This window comes from Strongylocentrotus purpuratus, unplaced genomic scaffold (assembly GCF_000002235.5).
Source record: "Strongylocentrotus purpuratus isolate Spur 01 unplaced genomic scaffold, Spur_5.0 spur5_scaffold_11, whole genome shotgun sequence".
NCBI lineage: Eukaryota > Metazoa > Echinodermata > Echinoidea > Camarodonta > Strongylocentrotidae > Strongylocentrotus > Strongylocentrotus purpuratus.
The window spans coordinates 18,934,936-18,957,155 of NW_022145596.1; the positions used below are offsets into that span (position 1 = coordinate 18,934,936).

The 22,220-nt window shown below is 38.5% G+C and overlaps 2 protein-coding genes across 2 annotated transcripts; one reads left to right on the top strand and one right to left on the bottom strand.

Annotated features, from left to right (window-relative positions):
* Positions 1-748: 748 nt before the first annotated feature.
* On the bottom strand, positions 749-9,492 carry LOC115922372 (uncharacterized protein K02A2.6-like). Its single transcript, XM_030981312.1, has 2 exons — positions 5,511-9,492; positions 749-888 (listed from the first exon to the last, which is right to left on the bottom strand). The coding sequence occupies exons 1-2, from the start codon at positions 9,490-9,492 to the stop codon at positions 749-751; spliced, it is 4,122 nt and encodes a 1,373-aa protein (XP_030837172.1).
* Positions 9,493-15,371: 5,879 nt separating this feature from the next.
* LOC105436752 lies at positions 15,372-16,762 on the top strand. The gene is made up of 2 exons (XM_011662650.2): positions 15,372-15,463; positions 16,069-16,762. Exons 1-2 carry the CDS (start codon positions 15,372-15,374, stop codon positions 16,568-16,570), a joined length of 594 nt encoding a protein of 197 aa, XP_011660952.2. The 3' UTR covers positions 16,571-16,762.
* The last annotated feature ends 5,458 nt before the right edge of the window (positions 16,763-22,220 follow it).

A 22,220-nucleotide genomic window follows, 5' to 3' on the forward strand; every position in this document is an offset into this window, starting at 1 on the left:
AAGACAAAGAAACAAGTCGATGATCGCGAACCAGATTACAAAAACTGAATATGATGTCCGCTTTCTTCGAAGATATACGGTGATCATGAGCAGATTTCCTGGGATACCGATGATGACGACGGCTGAATGCATGATAGTTGCAAGTAAAAAATATATCTCCATGATGGCAGGGTACTTCATACAGAATGATCGCAAAGAATAAATCGGTTCAGCGTTCAAAAAGCAAGTAGATAAAGATAATGTCCATATGGTACGAAATATCATGAAGATGGTGGCAACGGTGGGTGATGATTATGATGACGACTGAAATGATATTGGCGAAAGCGATGTCGCTGTTGACGAGTTGTCCATGATTTAAATTAACCACGCGCTAGAAATCCCGTCAGTAGTGGTAAATGATGATGATGATCACGATAGCGATGTTGATGCTGAAAATGATTTAAAAAAAAGAAATGACGAAAACGATTATGATGATGAGCTTGATGTTTTTGTTATCATTCAATTCTGTATTTGTATGTTTAAATTTTTTTTATGAAGAGTGTTGAATAAACTTTGAATTGAATTGAATAGCAGTGACAGTGATGATGAAAGTACTGTCAGCAACGATGTCTCTCAAAGAGACACCTGTTTGAGAATTTATACAACATTCATATGAAAGAATCTTACAGAAATTCTTACAGAAAAATGCAATTGTTGAAACAGTTTTTTCGTGTTCGAATTCAAATTATTATTCGACTTATCATTTGAATTATTGCTTGAATTGTTTCTGTGGATGAAAATGGTTGATGTCTATGGCGATGACAATGGTGATGATGGAGGTAGCGATGATGGTGAGGTAGAGGATGATGGTGATCAAAGTAAACTTTACTTTGGGATCATCTGCGAAGACTGTTAAGAGAATATAAATGTGAAATATGTGATCTCTACCAAAATAAATCAATAAATAAAATCAATCCTTACGCGACTCATCAACAGCTCGTGTTAGAAGCTCTACTTGTAATGATATGAGTCAACTAATTTGTTAAGAAATAAACAATGTTACAAGTATGGGAACGTCTTATTACAGAATGAAAGCGGAGTTACTTACTTTTAAACACAAAACCTCATGATGTTGTTCGATGTTCGTTTCAAACTTCTTACTCACTCGAATGCTAATGAGTGCTCAATGGTACGAAGAGACCTTACATTGTAGAAGCAAACAGCACAAACGGATGAAGATGACTTAGGCTATTTCATCTCGCGTACGTAAGAGCTAAGATTACTGATTATTGGGGAGAAATAAACCGAAGAACCAATCAAATCAGCTTCCATCCCACTTCAAGTGTTCTGCGACACGCGCCGAGTGCTCTTCACGGGGTTCAACGCAAACACACACGTGAGATACTGTCAGTCCATGTAAGAGAATAGAGAGTTAATTTTCAATTCAATTCAATTCAATTCATATATTTTCGGATCAATATATGTTTTCTCGATTATAAGATTGGTTCTTAAAGATAAAGTTGAATTCTGGTCATGCGATTGCATTGTGAAGGAAACAGTGTGGAATCGATCCGAAAAGGAATCATCAATATGATAAGAAATTTGGCCCAATATTGGCAAAGTTACAAGCACTGTACACAAAAAAGAGGTATAAAGGACTACACGAACATGTGGCGTAAAAATGGGTCCCGATTTATTATGCTGTTACATGCTATATTTAGAATATTAAGGCATTTGAAGAGTCATGCTTTTCAGGGAACATGTATAATCTGATGGTATTCCACACTTGCATAACAACAATGATAACGCTCACAAATAATTTGTCATCTCCCCCAGAACTCAACCTTCTCTATAAGGCTGATGGCCTTTATTAGCATGATTAGCTTTTGAGGATATTCGTGTGTTTGTGGGTGGATACATGCCCAGTCAATCGGATAATTACACACGTGTGTGTGTGTGGGGGGGGGGTATTCATTATTGTATGTGTATTGAAAATAATCAAACATTATGGACTCCATTTCAGTATATAATTCAATTTTTAAATTTGATTTCAATTTGTGTTTATTGAGTGTGTGTCTAACTCTTATCATTAAGAAGTAACTGCACTGAAAATATGTTTATCGACTATAGGACGTCATCTGCTTACGCAGTATTGGTCCTTGGTGTGATGTCATGAAAACATTGCTAAACTTTCTGGCGAAGCGATCTTTGAGATCCCGAGAGGTATTTTTATTCGCGTCATTTTTAAATTCATTTGTTGTATTATTATCTGTTAAGCAGTTGCCCTTAAACTCATACGATTATCAATATCATGTGTAAGCTTCCTGGTTTCTCGTGATACATTATGGGCCATATTCGAGATTTTCAATGAATGCCTACTTTAAGATTTACATCGGCAGATCCAGGGGGTGTGGGTGTACATTATGTAATGTCACACACACATATAACTTAAGTAAGCAACAAAAAAAATTGTGCGCAAAAAAAATAAAATTTGATAGCCTGTTTTGTTTTTGTTGTTGTTCAAATTAAGTGTGAGAGATAATCCCTAGCTATACTTCTCCAAATTGTAATGTCTTTTTATTGTTTCTCCTTATAATTTTCACAGAATTATATAAAAACATGTTCACTTTTCTAGCTTTTGTACGAGTGTTTTAAGCACTTGACTCGATATGCAAAGGTCGTGGGTCCGATCTCCGACACGGCACTTATGTTCTTTGGCAAGGCATTAATCTACATTTCCCCTCCATACTCAGGAGAGAAATGGGGAGCTGGTAAGGGGACGAATTGTGTTAGTAATTGCCATAAGCCCTCACGATGACCATATGGTAAGAATATACCCCAGTGGAAATGGTGCACATTGTGCGTGAATGAATCAGATGACTGGGGTAACAATATCTTTACAGTGCTTAGAGGCGGTTTTTCTTATTAAGCCCTATATAAATCCAAATTATCATTATCATAATTTCATTTTTATCCACTTTAGATTTTTCTAGTGCACTCTGTTTTCAAATCGATTAGTTTTATTAACGCAATTGAAAAAGCAAAACATGGCATGCCCTAAAGTGTGTGTGCGTGCAATTAAAGGGATTGTGTATCTTTGCCTCAGATTCTAAACAAAATCCTGGATTTAGCTCATGCTGCAAGCACAATTATAAACCTTTAGGTCAGTCAGGAATCCCATGACTTTTACCAGCCGATCGTCTGTCTGGTTATCAAGATATTTATGATTGGAAATCTAAATTTCTAACAAAAAACGTTTTCCTAATGATTTTTATAACACTACAGTCTTTTGGGGAAAACGACTATGGTAAAACCGGTCACTCAAAGATTTTTACTATTTTGAGGCACTTCATGATCATTTTAAATTTTTGAAGGGTTTTTTACGGCTTCAATATTACACCATATCACAGACACTGATAACACGTAGGTCCATGCATCTCAGATTTAAAATTGTTAAACGATGTCTTTAAGGTTATTCAATCGAAAGTATTGGTGTTGTGTTTCTCAAGCATTCATTAGTGTTATAAGTGATCGAGAGGTCACAATGCACTTAAAGAAATTGATCCAAACCAAACTGTTTGTATCTAAACTGGACATTTTTAATGGCGTATACGAGACTGATAAAAAGCGGGGCTAGGAGGATTGAAGACACAATGCCACTGAAATTGTTTTTAACTTCACATTTAATTATTTATGTTAGAGGGAGGAGTTATTCCCAGTGCCTCCATCAAAACCCGATCTAGCATTTATCAAGCACATACAAATCAATTTCTGTTTCGCTTGTTAGAAATAATTTGAACCCTAAAAGAGTCGGATAGACTTTTACCAATATTGGGCGAAAAGGGAAACATTCACGTTTACTGTGTAAAAAAAAATGCAACCAATATTCAGTAAAATTCTATCCCATTATTATATTCCCCCACTATTATACATTGGATTAAATTTTACCAAGTAAACATTCATATTTCCTTTTTCAACCAACTCTTTTTAATACAGTGCAGAGCCGTGCTACCCCCTCTTTTGTCAGAATCCCGGATACACCCAACTAGACTCCAAACAATAATTTATCTAATTTTAATTGACAGTAATTCCATAATAAGTATCATCGTGATATCTCATATATCAAGACAATTGTTAATATGTCACAACGCTGTGTTTGTCACATCTCACTCAATCCGTATTTTTTTTCGGGACAAATTTAACGCTGTTAAAAATCCGCGTTTGCTTACTAAAATGTGGACATTGTGTATGCGTCTTCTGACTATCCAGTCGCTTCTAATGGGGATTGCCTCCGAAGGAGAGAATACTACAGAAGTAATCCCTGAGAGATATTCAAAATGTAAGATGATTTTCTTTATTTTCAAAGCCTATGTTTTCAATATTTCAAATCGCTTGAACACGTACTGTTTATCTTAGGTAGCACCATGAATAATTATAATATTGATTTTTTGTTTGTTTATGTGCTGAAGTCATTGCCATCGCTTGATTCGATTATTTCAGAGACCATGTCGTACAAAAATGGTAGAGTAATAATCTACGTTTCGTTGAAGGTGCGGGGAACTATGATGTTTTTAAGTCTTGTATTCATTTTAAGTTTGTAATATTTAGATTGCGTATCGAATGATATATATAATGCACTGAAGAGAAAATGTTTGTTAAAAATTGCCCAACACGATGGCATTCATGGTAATGGTAATTAATTATTAATTGAATATATTTCGGGCCGATATTTTTATGAACCGGTGATCCGTGATTTGGTAAAACACGACGAAATTCGGGTATGTGAAACTGTCCAAAAGTTGGTATGACACGTAAATGTATACATACATGTAAGTGTATAATTTGGGTAACTTTTACCCGATAATTTAGAGACACCATAAAGTTGGTTGAGCAACCTGAAGGCCTTAAAGAAAAGGTTGAGTTCTGGGGAGAGGTGAGCAAAAATTGTGAGCGTTTTCATTGTTATTGTTTCAAGCTTAGTTCGATGGCATTTAATGTCAGACGACAAAGGATAGTACAGTCAGATTGGTATAGTAACGAGAGAGTGGCTTTTAATACCGATGGGGCCATCTGGCGCCCTCTTTTGATTGAAGCTTTACATGTGTTCTTCTAAAATCTCAGAAACAATATTGACACATCCTCCCCTCTTTGAGCTTTGTGCCGGAGAATGTCTCAATTTTGGAGGTCAATATCAACCTGGTACCAAAACAGATAAAAGATTAAAGAATATCAAAAAATTGGTTTATGAGATCTTTTACAATCATATAACTGCACAAAATAATATTTCAAAGCAAAAATATCAGAGTCCTTTTGAGTTCTTGTGAGTCTTCATAGTGTCAGAAGATTTGGGATTGTGTTTAGAGTCCAGTTTCTTCAAATTTTAAAAAAAAGTTCAAATGTCCAAACAGAGTTAGATGAAGTGATGTCATTCACGTATCTCGCGAATGTTCTCTTTTTAAGTGTTCAAAATGTTACGAAATCTTTCATCTTATGCGGTTCTCGACGTTGTCTGTTTGAACGTCTCAGCGAGCTTGTGTTGTTCTCGTCAAACGTCTCAGATGTACCATCACCGCGAAACTTCACAGGACTTGTAGTGGTAGATTGACGCTGCTCTGTAGTCCTCACCTTGGGTTGGTTGTTGTCCTGGCATTCCCAGTTAAACATGTTGGGAATAGGATCAAGTGTATCTGACGTGGATGAGATCGCTCTGAGATGTTCTCTGTTTCTACGAAGTGTTTGACCATCACAGCGAACTTCATATGATCGATCGTCTATTTTCTTCAGGATCACCGCTTTCTTCCATTTCTTTCTATGGTTGAATGGTTTCACACGTACAGTTGCTCCAAGTGGAAGATCCTTGAGCTTCCTTGTATTTCTGTTGAAATACTTCTCCTGTCGTCTCTGGTTTGAATTGAGTTTCTCGACATCAGGTCCTGAGTCACGATCAGGCATCAACAGCTGAGTTGTGGTGGGTAGGAGTGTACGTGTTCGTCTACCCATGAACCTTTGCGCAGGACTGGTCTGGGTACCTTGAGTTGGTGTATTACGAACGTTGAGTAAGGCTAGATCAACGTTATCTCCAGTGTCCTTGCATTTGGTAAGCAGTCTTTTGGCAGTCTTAACAGCAGACTCTGCCTTGCCATTTGCCTTGCTGTTGTGAGGTGAGATGGTGTTATGCTTGATTCCCATCTCTTTGGCAAACTCAGCAAAGTCCCTTGAAGAGAAAGGAGGTCCATTGTCTGAGACAATGATCTCTGGCACTCCATAGCGTCCGATGTGACGTTTCAGTCGCTTGATAACTGCGGGGGCAGTCGTCCTCTGTAGCTTTTCTATCTCAAAGAACTTGGAGTAGTAACAGACCATAATGAGATAGTTCTCGTTATCATGATGGAAGAGATCGATTCCAATTCTTGACCATGGCCTGTCAGAGATAGGATGAGACATCAAAGGTTGGGCAGGTTGAGAGACTGAGTTTTCTTGACAGGTCCCGCATGTCTGGATCCACTCCTTTATCTCCTTGTTCATACCTGGCCAATAGACATATTCACGGGCTCTTCTCAAAGTTCCTTCGACTCCATTGTGGCCAATGTGTAACTCCTCCTTGATCTGTCGCCTCATCTGCTTAGGGATTACCAGCCGTTCTCCCTTGAAAATCAGATCATCAGTCACCGAAAGTTCATCTCTGAAACTGAAGTATGGAGTCAGTGACAAAGGAAGCTTTGTCTTGTTGTCTGGCCACCCATCAAGTATGGTGTCTTTGAGCTGGGAGAGAGTTGGATCTTGGGTAGTCTGTCTCTTTATCTCAGCTATCTTGTCATCAGGGAGAGACAAGAGTTTGACAGCATTCACCACCTCTAGATCATGCTGTCCGCTCTCATACGGAAGAGAAGCACGGCTTAGTGCATCAGCCAAGATGTTGTCCTTCCCTTTAAGGTATTTCACTTCAACATCATACGCCATGGCGCGTAGTAACATTCCTTGTAGGCGTTTGGGAGCTTTGTCCAGGGCCTTCTTCACAATGCACTCCAGTGGTTTGTGGTCACTATATACTGTTGTCTTACGACCAAAAGTGAACTGATTCCACTTTTCCAGTGCAAAGACTATTGCTAGCATCTCCTTCTCAATGACAGAGTATCTGGTCTCAGGATCACTCAGCATCCTACTGGCATATGCTATTGGTTGACCATCCTGTAGCATCACAGCACCTAACCCTGTAGCACTGGCATCAGTTTGGATTTGAAGTGGCTTGCTTTGGTTGTAGAACGCCAACACAGGAGCTTGTATCAGCATCTCTTTCAGCAACCTAAAGGCTTTGTCATGGTTGGAGTCCCAAGTCCACGCAGAGTTGTTGTGGGTTAAGTCATTGAGAGGCTTCATGACATCAGATAGTTTGGGCAGATACCTGGCCAAATAATTGACCATGCCACGTAAGCGATGGATGTCATCCTTGCAGGTTGGAGAACTCATGTTCAGGATTGCATCGATCTTGGATGGATCAGCTTTCAGTCCAGAGTTGGATACTATGTGGCCTAGGAACGAGATTTCCTTCAGTCGAAATTGGCATTTCTCCTTATTCAAGACTATGCCAACAGTTTGACATCTCTGTAGAAGACTCTGTAGTCGGGTATCATGCTCAGCATCACTGTTACCCCAGATTATGATGTCATCTGCCACACATCGTACCCCTTGAAGACCATCCAGTGCTAGATGAAGTCTCTTTTGGAAGATTTCGCTGCTAACCTTCAAGCCAAATGGTAGACGTTTCCATTTATACCTTCCCCATGGTGTTGCAAAGGTAGTTAGCAGACTTGAGTCGTCGTCAAGAACACAATGCAAATATCCATCTTTTAGATCACAGATGGAGAAGACCGTTGCATTGGACAGTTGAGGCAGGATATCATCGAGAACAGGCAGAGGATAATGTTCTCTTTTCAGCACGAGATTGAGTGGTCTAGGGTCTAAGCACACACGCACTTTACCAGATTTCTTCTGTACAACAGCCATCTGGCTTACCCAGTCAGTTGGAGAACTTACTTCCTCAATCAGGTCTCTTGTCTGCAGTGCATCAAGTTCATCCTTCACAATACTTCTCAAGGATTCTGGTATCACTCTAGCAGGACGAACACTAGGGGTAGCATCATCCATAACAGTCAGATGAACATCGTTCCCCGGCAGAGTACCAGTCACAGAGGATGAGAAGACCACAGGATACTCTTTGTGAAGATTCTCAGGAGCTAGGTTGCAGACATTCTCAGGAAATATGTTGTGGACTATTTCCATAGATTCGTAGTGAACAGTGATAAGCTGCATCTTCTCAGAAGCTGTTTTGCTTAGCAGTGGAGTCAGATCCTCCTTAACTATGACATAGTCAATCCTGTACTTTTTTCCAGTAGCTGGATTCCTTGTCACGACTTTGCACTTTCCCACAGCACGTAGTAGCGGAGAGTGGTTCCACATCCGGAGATGGATGCATTCATTTCTCACTACATCTTCTTCAGACAGAAACTTCTGTGGGAGAACACTCACTGTTGCTCCAGAGTCCAACTGGAACTGTACTCTTCGACCATTTAGTAGCATGTTGCAAAAAATTGGTCCATCTTCAGGACTTACTGTATTTATCTGTACAACACTGATACTTTCAGTGGAGGAGTACTCATCATCTTCGAGTTGGTGAACACTCTTGGAAGTACACACTGCAGATCCCTTGAAGTGATTGGGCTTATGGCACACATTGCACTTTTGACCCCATGCAGGGCAGCATTCCTTCTTCATTTCGTGTGATTTATTACAGAACTTGCACTTTTTGAGCTCTTTCGGCTTCTGCTTTACAAACTTCTGCTTTCCACTTCCAGTTTTAGCATGTTTAGGGAAAGGTTTTCGATTCACCCTGTTGATTTCCTCACTTTTCAACGCCTTCATGTGAGTAGACGTCGCTTCAACTGCTTTACAAACATCAATGGCAGTAGAGAGGTCAAGATCAGATTTGGAGATGAGTAGTTCTCGCATACGATCATCACGTACTCCCAGTAGAACACGATCAACGAGCAATTTGTCATTCATGCAGTCACAGAATCCACACGTCTTACTCATTGTACGCAGAGCTGTCACATACTGTTCAATAGATTCACCATCTTCCTGACTGCGTTGATTGAACTTGAATCTTTCAAAGAATTCTCTGCTCTCACCAAGAAAATGTTTATCAAACTTATCCAGTATCACAGAGCATTTCACACTTTCAGCGGCATTAGCAAACTTCATGCCGTTGTAGACACGCAGACAATCTTGTCCCACACTGTGCAGTAGTAGTGCAGTTTGGTACCGATCTGGTTGTTTGGAGAGGTTTGTGAGAATAGTGTAGTTGTCCCATTGCTGTCTCCAGATTTTCCACCCTTCAACTAGACCTACATTTCCCGCAGCCGCATGGAAATGACCAGGGGGTTGGACAGAAGGCTTTACGAAATGGGCCCCTTGCAAATCACCCTCAGTACCCTCAGGAGACACAGTGTCAGGCATGTTGTACACCACAGCAAACAATTCAGACAGAGATCTCGAATTTCAATGCTTTGCATGCAAGTAACACTACACAAACTTACATGAGCGGGGCTGACTATACGTTGAGTTGACTCTCAAAGTAAACAGGTGAATTCCAGTTCATAACACGGTATGCAGACGCATAATAGAGTTATAGGTGTATTACAAACACTTTCCTACATGGATTTACAAACTTTCACCGCTGTCATCATGTTTCAAGCTTAGTTCGATGGCATTTAATGTCAGACGACAAAGGATAGTACAGTCAGATTGGTATAGTAACGAGAGAGTGGCTTTTAATACCGATGGGGCCATCTGGCGCCCTCTTTTGATTGAAGCTTTACATGTGTTCTTCTAAAATCTCAGAAACAATATTGACACAGTTATTATGCAAGTGTGAAAGAACATCAGAGGAAAAATGTTCCCTGAAAAGCATGGCCCTTTAAACGCATTCATATTCTTAATATGACATGTAACAGCTTAAAAATGAGGACCTCATGTTTATGCCAAATGTTTGTGTAGTCCCATATATATCTTTCTGTGTACTGTGCTTGTTACTTTTACCAAGACTGGGCCAAAATTCTTACCATTTTGATGATTCCAGAACCTTGCAGTACACACCAATACTTATATGCTACATGATCAACTTTTTCTGATCGAGATCCACACTGTCTCTTTCACAATGCAATCGCATGACCAGTACTTAACTTTCTCTTTAAATGCATTTTGAAATGAAACTCGTACAAGATATTTTTCTCTGCAGCTTTGCATCATTTTAAAACATATTCAACTTTACAGATGGCGAGTATATCGGTTGCATTCCCCGGGGATGCGTGGACTATGATTACGATGTCGATGACGACGACAATCCTCCAACTCCCGACTCGTGCACGATATCGTGTGGAAACAATGGATATGTGTTGGCAGCCCTCTATAACCGCACGAAATGTTCCTGCGCCCAGGAAATAAGTTGTCTAAACGAACCATCCAACGATTGGAATTGTGGACTGCCTTGTTTTTCAGCTTTGAATAAATTATGTGGGGGCTACGTTGATGACAGTGTGTATAAAGGTAATATATCAACACAAAATTTAATGTTTTAAAAATCTCAATTTATCAGGAACGGTTTTTATTCGGAAAATGTTGATCCTACGATCCCGTAATGGTCCGATAATTGAAAATAATGACCATACAAAATAAATCATCGACATAAACACTGAATAAATATGAATATGAGGTTATTATTATCATCATCATTATTATTTGCATATTGAATTTCAACGCATTATATTGCTGAGCTAATGCGGTTTCTATCGTCTCTACTTTAATCGCTTATCAGAAAAGGTCCTGTTTAAAGATTAAGTTGAGTTGAGAATTGCAGGGCCCGCATTAAAGCCGTATTAATACTGATGTGGCTACCCTGGGTATTAAATAAGACATGATTGTTATTTTGTATTTATTTATTTATTTATTAAAAAATCTGTTCAGAAAGGTAGATCATATAGTACATAATTGTGCATTTGAAATTTTGAAATCATAAAAATGATAAAAGGTAATAACTGAGTGTTGTCTTGACCTTTTGCATTACATTTCTCAGTTGCGAAAGACGTCATTAATCATAACACTACAGTCACTCTGGTGAAGGCATCGAACAATGGTGAGTCTGGATAATTTACTTCTGCAAACCAACCTGAGTATCAAAGGCGTTCGGGGCAATGGGGGCTAGTAGGGAAGGGTTCACCCCCTGAAAACGTTGACATTATCCAGGCAGCGAAGTGACTTTTGACAACTTTGATATCCTATCTTAATTTTTATTATGATAGAATTGCTTTGAACGCGATAGCTAATAGTTTTTTAGAGAATTTAACAGCAACATTAATAACCATGTGTTATTGTAATACCAGTAAATATCATGTTCGGATTACGTAATACCTCATTGCATTATTTGCAGATTTTAAAAGGTGATGGAGAGGCCCATTGAAATGTACCTATTAAAGGTTGATTTGTTGCAAGTCCTTTACGAACGTGTCATTATTTCCATTGTCAAAATTTAGTAACTATAATATCGGAATATCTCTTCGATAAATGTATATATATATATGAAAATTAACAAAAAAAATGAAAACAATTTTAACAGCCAGACGCATGCAGAAGGCGTCAACATTCGGAACCAAACGTCCGAAACAACGGCATTAAAAGATATATTTCATACACCAGGCGCGTACGCAGGGGGGGGGGGGGGGCTTAGGGGGGAAATGATTATTCCTTCGGGGGAGCAAAACAGAAGAAAAAAAAAAATTAGTTCTCTCACTACCCCCCCCCCCCCCGCCCATACTGAGCGAAATATTGGTCGGCGCGATTTCCCAATTTTCAAACACCCTTCTTGAAAAAATCCTGCATACGCCACTGTCATACACTGATTCTGTAATCTGAGTAGAAGTTATTGAGAATAGAAAGTTGAAATATTAGGCGGGAAATAGTTTCTATACACTTCAGAGTGGTTTTTCTCCATCGAAATGTGTGTTCACGCGACATGTTATGCGATCGGCAATATATATATATCTATTATAATGATGATGATGATGATGATAATGATGAGAATGATGATTGTGGTGGTTGTGGTGGTGGTAGTGGTGGTGGTGGTGATGGTGGTGGTGGTGGTGGTGGTGGTGGTGATGGTGGTGGTGGTGGTGGTGGAGGTTCCGGGGGGCATGTGTGCCCCTTGCCCCTGCATGCCTCCCCGAATCCATCACTGTAAATACAAGACAATGTGTTTTTCTTTCTGTTTTCTTTGCTTGTACAAAAATGAAAGTAGGATTTGAAATAGAACGATCTAGCAATGATAATTTATTATTATTATGGTTGTTTTAAAATCCAACCTTAGTGTTATGAAAAGTTCATCTCTATGTCTGTATAGAGCATTTATTATTTTTAGAGTGGTCTTACTCAGTCTAAATTAGTTTCAGATTACAAATGGTTTCGTGTCGAGTATGCGTTATTACTTAATTATCTCATTGACGTCTATCAAATAGATGGTACCATCCTGGCCCAGTGCCTCACATCTTAAGCAATGCAATATTTCCAATTATTTTCTGTTCTCACGTGACATGTATTTATGAATACCGGTATCCATCAATCTTTTTCTTCAGATTTCGCACGCATTGTCTATAGTCGTTTATATTGTACTAGTTTCATATCAAATGCAAGTTAATAACATCATTGAACAAACCTGGTTAATTATATATAAACATTATTACGAAGTCGAGTTTCACTTCATCCTGTGGTATTATCATGAGTAGCACTTTCCTTTTTGAAGAATGTTATAGTTCTGATCATTTTCCTTTTACATGAGACTGTTCAACGTTTTTTGTTGTTGAATATTTCCTTTTTCAATATGAAAATTTCGTTGGTATGCCTCTTGTTCTGCCATGCATTGCTTTTGCGCCGTTCTGGTGCAAATGGAACTACTATATCAACGGCATCGGGGAATACTGAGAAACAGCTAACAGGTGAGAAATTTTGCTTTCGAATATCATATATATATGAATTACTTGTAAACCATCGGTAACTAGCAATTTGAGCTCGTTGATTCAAGAGGAAAAATCATAAGGTGATGATAGGATCAACAAGAGACTCATAGATCTAATTTTGAAATAGATTTGTACGTTTACCTTTACGACTTTGAAGCATTTACATGGTAACTTTAAATTAATACATACTAACATAATCAGGCCTATTTAGACTTTTTTTTAAATTCTCTCGAACGTTTCTTTGTCGTAGTTCCTATCGAAATAAAACGCGAACATCTGGCGACTTTGGACTTAAAAGTAAGAATCGTCTGCAAAAAAAAAAACGTCCGTTGCTGATTTCGCTCAATGTTCACCCCCCCCCCCCCCCCCCTCTTTGTATTTATTCATATTCATTTCATCTTGTGTTATGTTTTTGTTATCTTTTGTTAGAGATTGTGTTTAAACTTCATGGTTGTTTTCACTCATACTTTGTTTTTTATTGGTTACTTTTTCTCGTGCTTGGGTGGACATCCTCTGTCCTCGACACCCTTCCAAATGTCTTCGTATTTTCCCCGTTTTTGTTCCAGGTGGTGTTTATATCGGTTGCTTTCCTAATACCTGCATCCAATTCAATTACCATGTCGATGTCCAGGGCAATCGGACAACGCCCGACTTTTGCACGACATCGTGTAAAGATAATGGCTATATCTTCGCAGGCCTGTACAACCGTTCGAAATGCTCTTGTACGTGTGAGGAAACGTGTAACAAACAACCGGACGAGTCCAAATGCGGATTGCCTTGCCGGGCAGACCAGACTAAATTTTGTGGCAGTTACATTGCAGTTAGTTTGTATAATGGTGAGAAATTACACAGTTTTGTTAATACCTCTATCACTATCTTTCTGATTTTACCTTAGCACAATGTTTTGAAAGATTTAAATTATTATCATCGATGGTAGTCATGAAATAATTTGCAAGCAAACTTGGTTTTCCGCTTGGGTATTTTGCTTAAGTGAGACCGGTGTCTAAATCCATTTGGGCCTTCCAATCGCATGGGAAATAGATCTATCGTGTATATAGCTAGGGCATGAAACATTTCCACTAATAAATCTGATCACAACGTGCTTACGCGCATATTAATTATTTAGTTGCTATAAACGTTATTTCTATCAGGCCGAATGCAGAAAGATAAATAAAAAGACAATAATTGCTCAAATTAGGATTTCGCTTCAATCTTTGAAGAAAAAGAATCCTCATAACATCACCTGGCAAACTGGTTAGGCTATAAAGAGTGACGTGGTCGCGGGGCACCTGGACACAGCACTCCCTAATCAAATGGCCAAATAGAAAATAATATAAATGAGAATGTAAAAGAGGGAAAGAAAAAGAAAGGAAAGGGTGGCTGTGTTTTGTCGCATTCCATCTATCTTTCTAAAGTTGGATATTGCATTGTATTGGTTTATCGAGTTTGTTTGTTTAGTCATCGAACATGCAGCAGAGAGCTAATTTTGTTCAATGTACAGGTTTAACGGTTTAATGAGATATTTGCATATTGAAAAAAAAGAGACAAAATAGCAATCAATAGTTGAATATTGAAGTGAAAACATAAGCAACGACATTGTTTTGTTATCCTGATCTACGCCATTGTTTGCAAGTAAAAGAGATGGCGAAGAAAGATCTGTATACTGTATAATCATATTCGAAATGAAAACCATTCTTCTTATTAAAAGTTGTTTGAATTTTAGAAAAGTATTCGTTTACAGTTTTGTTATGTTATGTTGATAATAATCTCGATATATACTAATTTAAAGTATTTGAAATATTATTGTATTGAAGATCATGGACAACATTTCTATTTTCGTTTGTTTTCCTGTTTCTTTTCAGTTAACAGCAATTGCTCGGCAGTGAGTACGTCGACGACACAGCCGAAAGACGGTGAGCTCACAAACTTTAGATCATTACGTAGCTTCCGGCACTTGCGTAGTTACATGTGGAATAAGCGAGCCACCCCCATTGACATCCGGGAAAAATCAAGAAGAGGGACAAGAAACATTAAAGGACAATAATATGACCGCTTCCCTCAACCCCCTTCCCCTGCAATCGATTACCTTGTTTATTCTCAAAATTCCATCAAGTATAATAGGCCGGCTGTCGATCTAATGTCGATCTTAATGTTTATAATGGTTATGCGTGAAGAGGACAAATATTAATTATTTTCTTTATGCCTTCATTTTTTACTTTAATTGCCCCTCCCCTCTCCGAAACGATTTCTGTTAATTTTGTCAAACGGGAATTTTACACACGATCCTTACTGTCCCTTTGTAATATTTCATCGCCAGGTTCTCACGGCTTCATGCTAGAGCCTCTGAATATTATCTATTTCTCTTTCACTGGTGCCGCATTCGTTGTCGTCATCATTGTCGTCATCGTTCGGACAAGGCGAAGGTATTTGATTTTTTTTCTTTAATCGATCATTTATCAATTCGTACTTCCAGGATCAGCCATAGACCTTTTTGGTGTGGGTACTCACTGTATTTTACTAGAAGCTGAGAAAACCCAATGTTGATATTGTGTAAAAAAAAAAAATTAATCCATATTTCTAAAGGATAACTGAATCTCAAGTAACCACGGTAACCTCGACTGCTGTTGTCCAATTTAAAATCATAAGTGGTATCAACAAGCTTTGTCTGCCCGCTACCTTAATATACACATATGCACATACATGTAATCGATCGTGGTAAAAAAAAGGAGTCTATAAAAGTTCAACCGATCTTGGAAATATATTATATAAACGTGTCCCCCCGTGCCCCCCGTGGCTACCTGCCTGGAGGTAACGACTGCTCAAGTATTGGAAATGTCAAATGTATCGGGTGATGCAACCCCGCCCCCTCCCCCCTCATCCACCCCCCCCCCCCCCCTCGTATCGGGTTTAATTATGGACTTATATTTCCTGCACGATCGAAATAAATTTATTTTTATAACAGAGCTGTTTAAAGACCGAATGATATGATTATCTTTTTAATGCAAGTACTTTTATTGATTTTTATCAGGGGCCAACATGACTTCGACAGGGCCTTTCAACATCACATACAAAGCAATCGCACGGAGGGGACCATCCACTACACCACGCAGGACATGATTGATTACCCCTACGATTCCCTCATCAGGGGCCCCTTCCTCCTTCCCCCAGCTCAACGCCGAGATGCTCTTCCAATGACTGCCTGCGGTTTGGGATCGCACACCAATAGTCGACGTCGGAGGAGCTGCGATGCGGATGACGATCACTGGCATGACCACGGTGGCCGTTGTAACGATAGTGCACCATCTGGCTCCAACCTCTACTTCTCGATCATAGCCGAGGAGGATGAGAAGGAGGAGGAGGTGGAGGAGAAGGGCAAGGCCATGAAGGGGCAGGTTGGCGGAGGATGCTGCTCAACTCGAGCACCACCATCTTCTACTGACGGAGCGTATGCTTATGCAGACTGTCACGTCGGAAACAACGATTACCAAAGAGGGGTGGTCAAATCCATACCGAACGAAGACTATAAATAAGATTTGCATTGATTTCGTGATACAGTACATGGAGATTCAGAATATGAAGAATTGGATGTTAACTTTATCTGCGTACAATTTAAGATACAAGAGAGAGAGAGAGAGAGAGAGAGAGAGAGGCTAAAATCACTTATTATTATTTCAGTTGGGCTAGATTCATATCTTCCATTTAATGAAGACAGGCCAGCAACCCCCCCCCCCCCCTCCCCTCTTTTGCAGACTTAGAATGTGCTTTTACAAATCTTAACTAACATGGTCAAGGTACATGCCAATGTATGTCTTAGCTTGCAGGAAAACTGCTTATCGTTACAAAAAGGTACTTGCGTGTTTATGGCTACCTGTGAAAACCCAGATCACCTCCACCCCTTCTTTATATCAATGTCTGGATACCCCCACTAGATGCATTGCCTCGCCATTGTTACAATCTTTTCTCTGCACATTCCCTGTTTGATGTATACAGTTCATGAAACAGAAACCAAAACATTAATTGGATCATTACGACTAGCGATTTGTAGGTTCAAGAGACGATTGTTCATACTTCAAAAGCTCTCATGTCTTATAAAGTTACACTCTCGACATGAAAAACATCACGCCCTCAAATTTTTCACTTTCTTTCTAGAATATGACACTTGATAAATGATGAAATATGTATCAAGTGGTACAAAAAACATTTCCACGCAATGCAACTGCTCACGTAATTTATTTGATCAGTCATTATAACGGACGTGCTACGGTGTTCACGGTAATAATCAGTGTTACGGGTAATAATCATCATCTTCATAATATGAATATATTACATTGATGAAAGCAGTATGTTTATAAATCTATTTTAGAAGGGGTAAATAAAATCTAAAAAACGTCACTGCTAATAAGAGCAGCTAAGTAGAATAGCAGAAGATAGAAACCTGTGTTTTAACGTCCATTTCATTGTTGATCCAATGGCCTCCAAGCTATGGGTATACATGTATATAATATAGATATATAGATCAAATGCTCAAGGCACATAACACTAGTGCAAAAGATGAAACCACACATTCGAGGAAGTACTTGTGTAGTTTACTTATATTCATAAAAATAGTTTAATTGTATATTCATATCTGTTAAAGGTATTACAAAGTTTTGGTATGGGGTCATGAATTTGGTTCAAATTAACATATTGGAAGCATATGCGTTCCTACAATATTCATTGATCGTTGTCGCGGTTGAAATTGAGTCTAAAGTTATGAAATAATAAATAATAAACTCTTTATGTTGTATAGCTCCCTCTCAAGGTCAAGATATTAATTTAGCTATGAAACAATGTTTCTTGACTAAAATCAACCGATTAGCTATTTCCGTTTGGAAATTATATATCACAACTACATATTCTGAGATTTTCATGGTCGCAGCTACCATTGTACGGCCATAGGCGCTATTTGAAATTCATCAAAATTTACCGGGAGCACCGGTAAATTTTTATATTTAATTTTTCTCGAAAACAGAAGTGTTTTAGGGGCTAATTTTTTTAGTGCTTATAATTCATCCCCAGGGGCATCCAAATATATCAACATTGTAAAGATTCACTATCCACCCAATTTTCAAAATTTCCCAAAACTTTGTATTACCTTTAAAGACTGAGGGGGGAAAGAATTAGCATCCAGGAAATATTACAGAAAAAAAAAACATAACTGAAAACACGGGAAGGCAACTTTCATGATAACTCTACTCGTGGAACTCCAGAGTATAGTAGCCTTGAATAAATGTTTACTTGGGTAGAAATTCAAAATAACAAAACTCCACGTATTTTCCCGAACCATGTGAAAAAGAATCTTGCCTCGTGTACAGTTTTTTGGTTGACTTTTCATCACCTACTTTTGCATTGGAGTGTAGGCCTTCATTTAAAGACTGCTTGCATTTGTCAGTTTGTGTGAGACCAATATGTTAGTTATCTTTTGATGAGACAATGGAAGAAAAAGATATGTAATTCTCTTTTCTACTTTTGCATGTTTTTAACTTACAATGTTACTACGCAGTCATTGTGCTTACTATACAAATGTATTTTGTTTGTGAGTGTGAGTGATTTTCTTTCTTCAGAAATAGAATGTCCTTTTTCATGCGGTTTCAAAGTCATAATAGAGACATGACGGTGTATTTTGTCCGGAAACTTAAACGTGCAGCGAGAAGGCGACTTCTCGTGAGTTTTAATAAGTCACCTTCTCTTGTTTTCGACTTCAACAAGGCGCCTTGGTAAGTTTTAACGACTCGTCTTCTCGCCTCTCCGTCTTAAACATGGCGTCTTTGCCTTCTCACTCCATGTTTAAGCTTCCGTTCTTTTGCGCATTATGTGTATAATTATCAATGTTTGACGTGAACAGAGGGAAAATATTTACATCCATTGCAATGTTGTTTTATTTAAATAAAACTATAAACTCAATAAATGCATTATGTATGTAAATAAATGGTGTTGTGATGCGTGATTTCTTGAATTTCATCTGTGAATTCAGCATTTGCGAATGAGGATTTTGATCCATTTCTTGATATTGAAAGAAACAAACTGTGATTATACCCTGTGTGTTCCAATTCATGTGTTCACGTAAAAATGAACGAATACAGTTAATGAAGTCACATTTTCCAGTGAGGCTAATACCTCATTAAGTTTCATTGAGAATCGCATGAATTTTTGACATTGATATATTGGTACAAACAACACTATCGAAACTAATTAAGATAAATTCAAATTACATAAGGCAGCCTTCAACTTAAGTGCGAAAATACATTATGGCGTACTTTGAAATCCGAATATGATTTTATTAGGATAAACAATAGGGTTTTGAAACCGCCATTGTGTTGATTTATTTTCAAAAAGTAGTTGCGATTGCCGTTAAATTCTTATGTAATTATACAAGATATATATGGCCTATATTGAATTCAAGATCCCTTGAAAATGAAACTTAAAGCGAATAATATGTTAAGCTAACAAGAGCACGCATCCATATAACCGTGTAATATATGACTTTAAAACTAGATTTTTAGATTGTATATCATGTCGAGACTTGTATGGGTGCCAAGACTGAGACAATCGGAGGGGATTAAGTAAGTCTCGAAACAATGACTTTAAATTCGAGACAAAAATTGTCTTGCGAGACACCACATATACTGCCTATTTGGAGAGCCTAAGAGGTCGTAAGGCAAAAAGACAGACCTCTCGCCTAATGTATTTTTGTTTTTTTTTGGTCTCGTGGGCCGTCGTCGGTCTTATGGGCTGTCGGTCTCAAGGTCTGTCGGTCTACAGGGGTGACCCCCTTCCCATGATAAGTTAATTTAATATACATGATATTCCAGATTACGTCATCATCGTTTCATGAAAGTTGTTTAAAAAGATTATCCCAAGCTTGCTAGCTGGCTTTGCATAATTGCATAACGTTATGAATCTTTAGAATACCCCATTATGTTATCGATTTATACACGGGCGCCTATAACACTTGAGACTCTTAGATCGCAAGTAAAAATCTTTATAACGATTGCTGTCATGATTCTTGTGATACTTCAGTAAGGCAATTATTAGTAATCAGTAACCTTGACTAAGAATGAGTTTTTATAGATGTAATTAACATTAGCATACAATGCTAACATAGCATAGCATTTAATACAATTCATGATTAATGTCCCCTTTTACATGAACCACCAGATGATTTGGAAATAGATCAAAGTTGAAGATTTATTTCGTATTTCACGCTGCAATACATCACACTTATCTCCAGAATACTTCGGGATTCATAGCCCCCAGCATCGCACCCGCCAATCTAACAATTTCACATAGATTCTTTGTTTTCTTTTTTATAATGACACTTGCCTTTGCTATGTTTAAATTCCTAGATTTAACTTCATCAAGAACCCTAGAACAAGATGCAACTACATCCAGCACAGACGAGATTGGTTTGGTTGGTGTGCCAACCACGGTCATTTCTACCGCGGTTAAGCCTGACACGCCAACCGCAGTTATCTCTACAGTTAAACAGTTCGTTACGTCCGCATCAACATCACCGGAGTACGCAGTGCAAACCGAAGAAAAGATGATTGATTCCGGGTCAAAGGTGTTTTTCATCAGTGTTACGGTCAGTCCTTCTCTGGGTGCGATGGTCATTATTTTACTCGTGATTTTGATTCTGACGTGCGTGTTGTATAACAGACGAATCAGAAATTTGAGTTTGCAAAACGAGATAGTTCTGCAGACTATTAAACAATCCTGGGATCATTATCAGACCCTGAATACTCCATCTCATCATCCTGACGACGGTGGGCAGACAACATCATCAGCAAGTTTGGACGCCCTGCCATCGCCTCCATCCCGCGATCAAAGCCCTTATCGGAAAGATGAGCATGCCGGGCCTTCCGATACCGTGGTTGATGTCGACGATGATAGCGACCCCCCGTACGTTGATATGAGATCTCTACGTCGAGGCGATTCTACGAAACGCAATATCGATGATGATGATGATGATAATGATGATGATGACGGTGGTGGCGTGTACGTGAATTTCCCGCTTGTGTAGATCACTGATTTGATATTGGATAGGAACAGAAAGAAACACTAACATACACGGTCCAGAGACTTTCGAAAAATCACCCCAGGGTAATTTTAATGGCCTTGACGGTTCATCGCGTACTACGAGGTCCGAACATAGTCCAAAACTGATTTATATGGGATATGCAAAATGAACATTTGACCAACGCATGCCAGATAATAAACAACACAGGACATTTCTTAAGGACTTAACTTACTCTGCACTGTGATGAATAAGTATGTAATAATTTTAAAGACTTAAACAAGCATAAGTCTCTAGACTATGATTTGGAAACAAAATATTTCTTCGATTACAAAATAGATATAATGACTAGGCAAATCAGAACATAAAGTCATGAGTTACAGGCAGAATAGATGATTTTAAAGGATTTCATGCCGATCCCTATTGCCTTTAAATTTATCTTTAATATTTTAGATTAATCCATAAGGCACTTGGTAAGAGGACGTTGCTCTACGAATTCACAGATCAAACTATCAAAAAATTAATGATGTGTAATAAAAGATTAATATATTATGTCTGTAGTGATTATGGATAAAAGGTGTATAATTATAGGATGACCTTGTTATTTAACAAATTGATGTTTTCCCAACTGACGATGTATACAATATTATTTAGGAAAAAATTGTATCAAAACGTTATATGTTCAATATTACACCTCTCTATTGTAGATGCTAGTTGTGTATAATTCATATTAAAAGGGAAGTTCGATGTCACTCACAGGACTGAAACAAAATAGCAATGAATTTAGAACATGATGGTAGCGACTTTCAAAAGCCAACCCCATGCAAATTTAATAGGTGATGCACACGGCTATTGATATTGTTGGTGTAGAGGTGTCGTGGTCGAGTGGTTATGTCACCGGACTGTCGAACACAAGGTCCGCAGTTCGAGTCCAGCCGCAGCACTAATATCCTTTAGCAAGACATTAATCTACATATGCCACACTCGACCCAGGTGAGGTAGTGGGTACCTGGTAGGACTATTCCAGACATATTGCATAAAGCAAACATGATTTGTATGGGCAGTAGGCATACAAAGGCATATAATATCTGAAAAGTCTTGCCATCGTGTTTGGGGTAAAAGAA

Excerpts from the sequence above, each read along its gene's own strand:
- LOC105436752 (XM_011662650.2), top strand. The coding sequence starts at position 15,372 with ATGCTAGAGCCTCTGAATATTATCTATTTCTCTTTCACTGGTGCCGCA. Across the intron at positions 15,464-16,068 it reads ATCGTTCGGACAAGGCGAAG|GGGCCAACATGACTTCGACA; the intron begins GTATTTGATTTT and ends GATTTTTATCAG.
- LOC115922372 (XM_030981312.1), bottom strand. The coding sequence starts at position 9,492 with ATGCCTGACACTGTGTCTCCTGAGGGTACTGAGGGTGATTTGCAAGGG. Across the intron at positions 889-5,510 it reads GTTTGACGAGAACAACACAA|TCTTCGCAGATGATCCCAAA; the intron begins GCTCGCTGAGAC and ends TTCTCTTAACAG.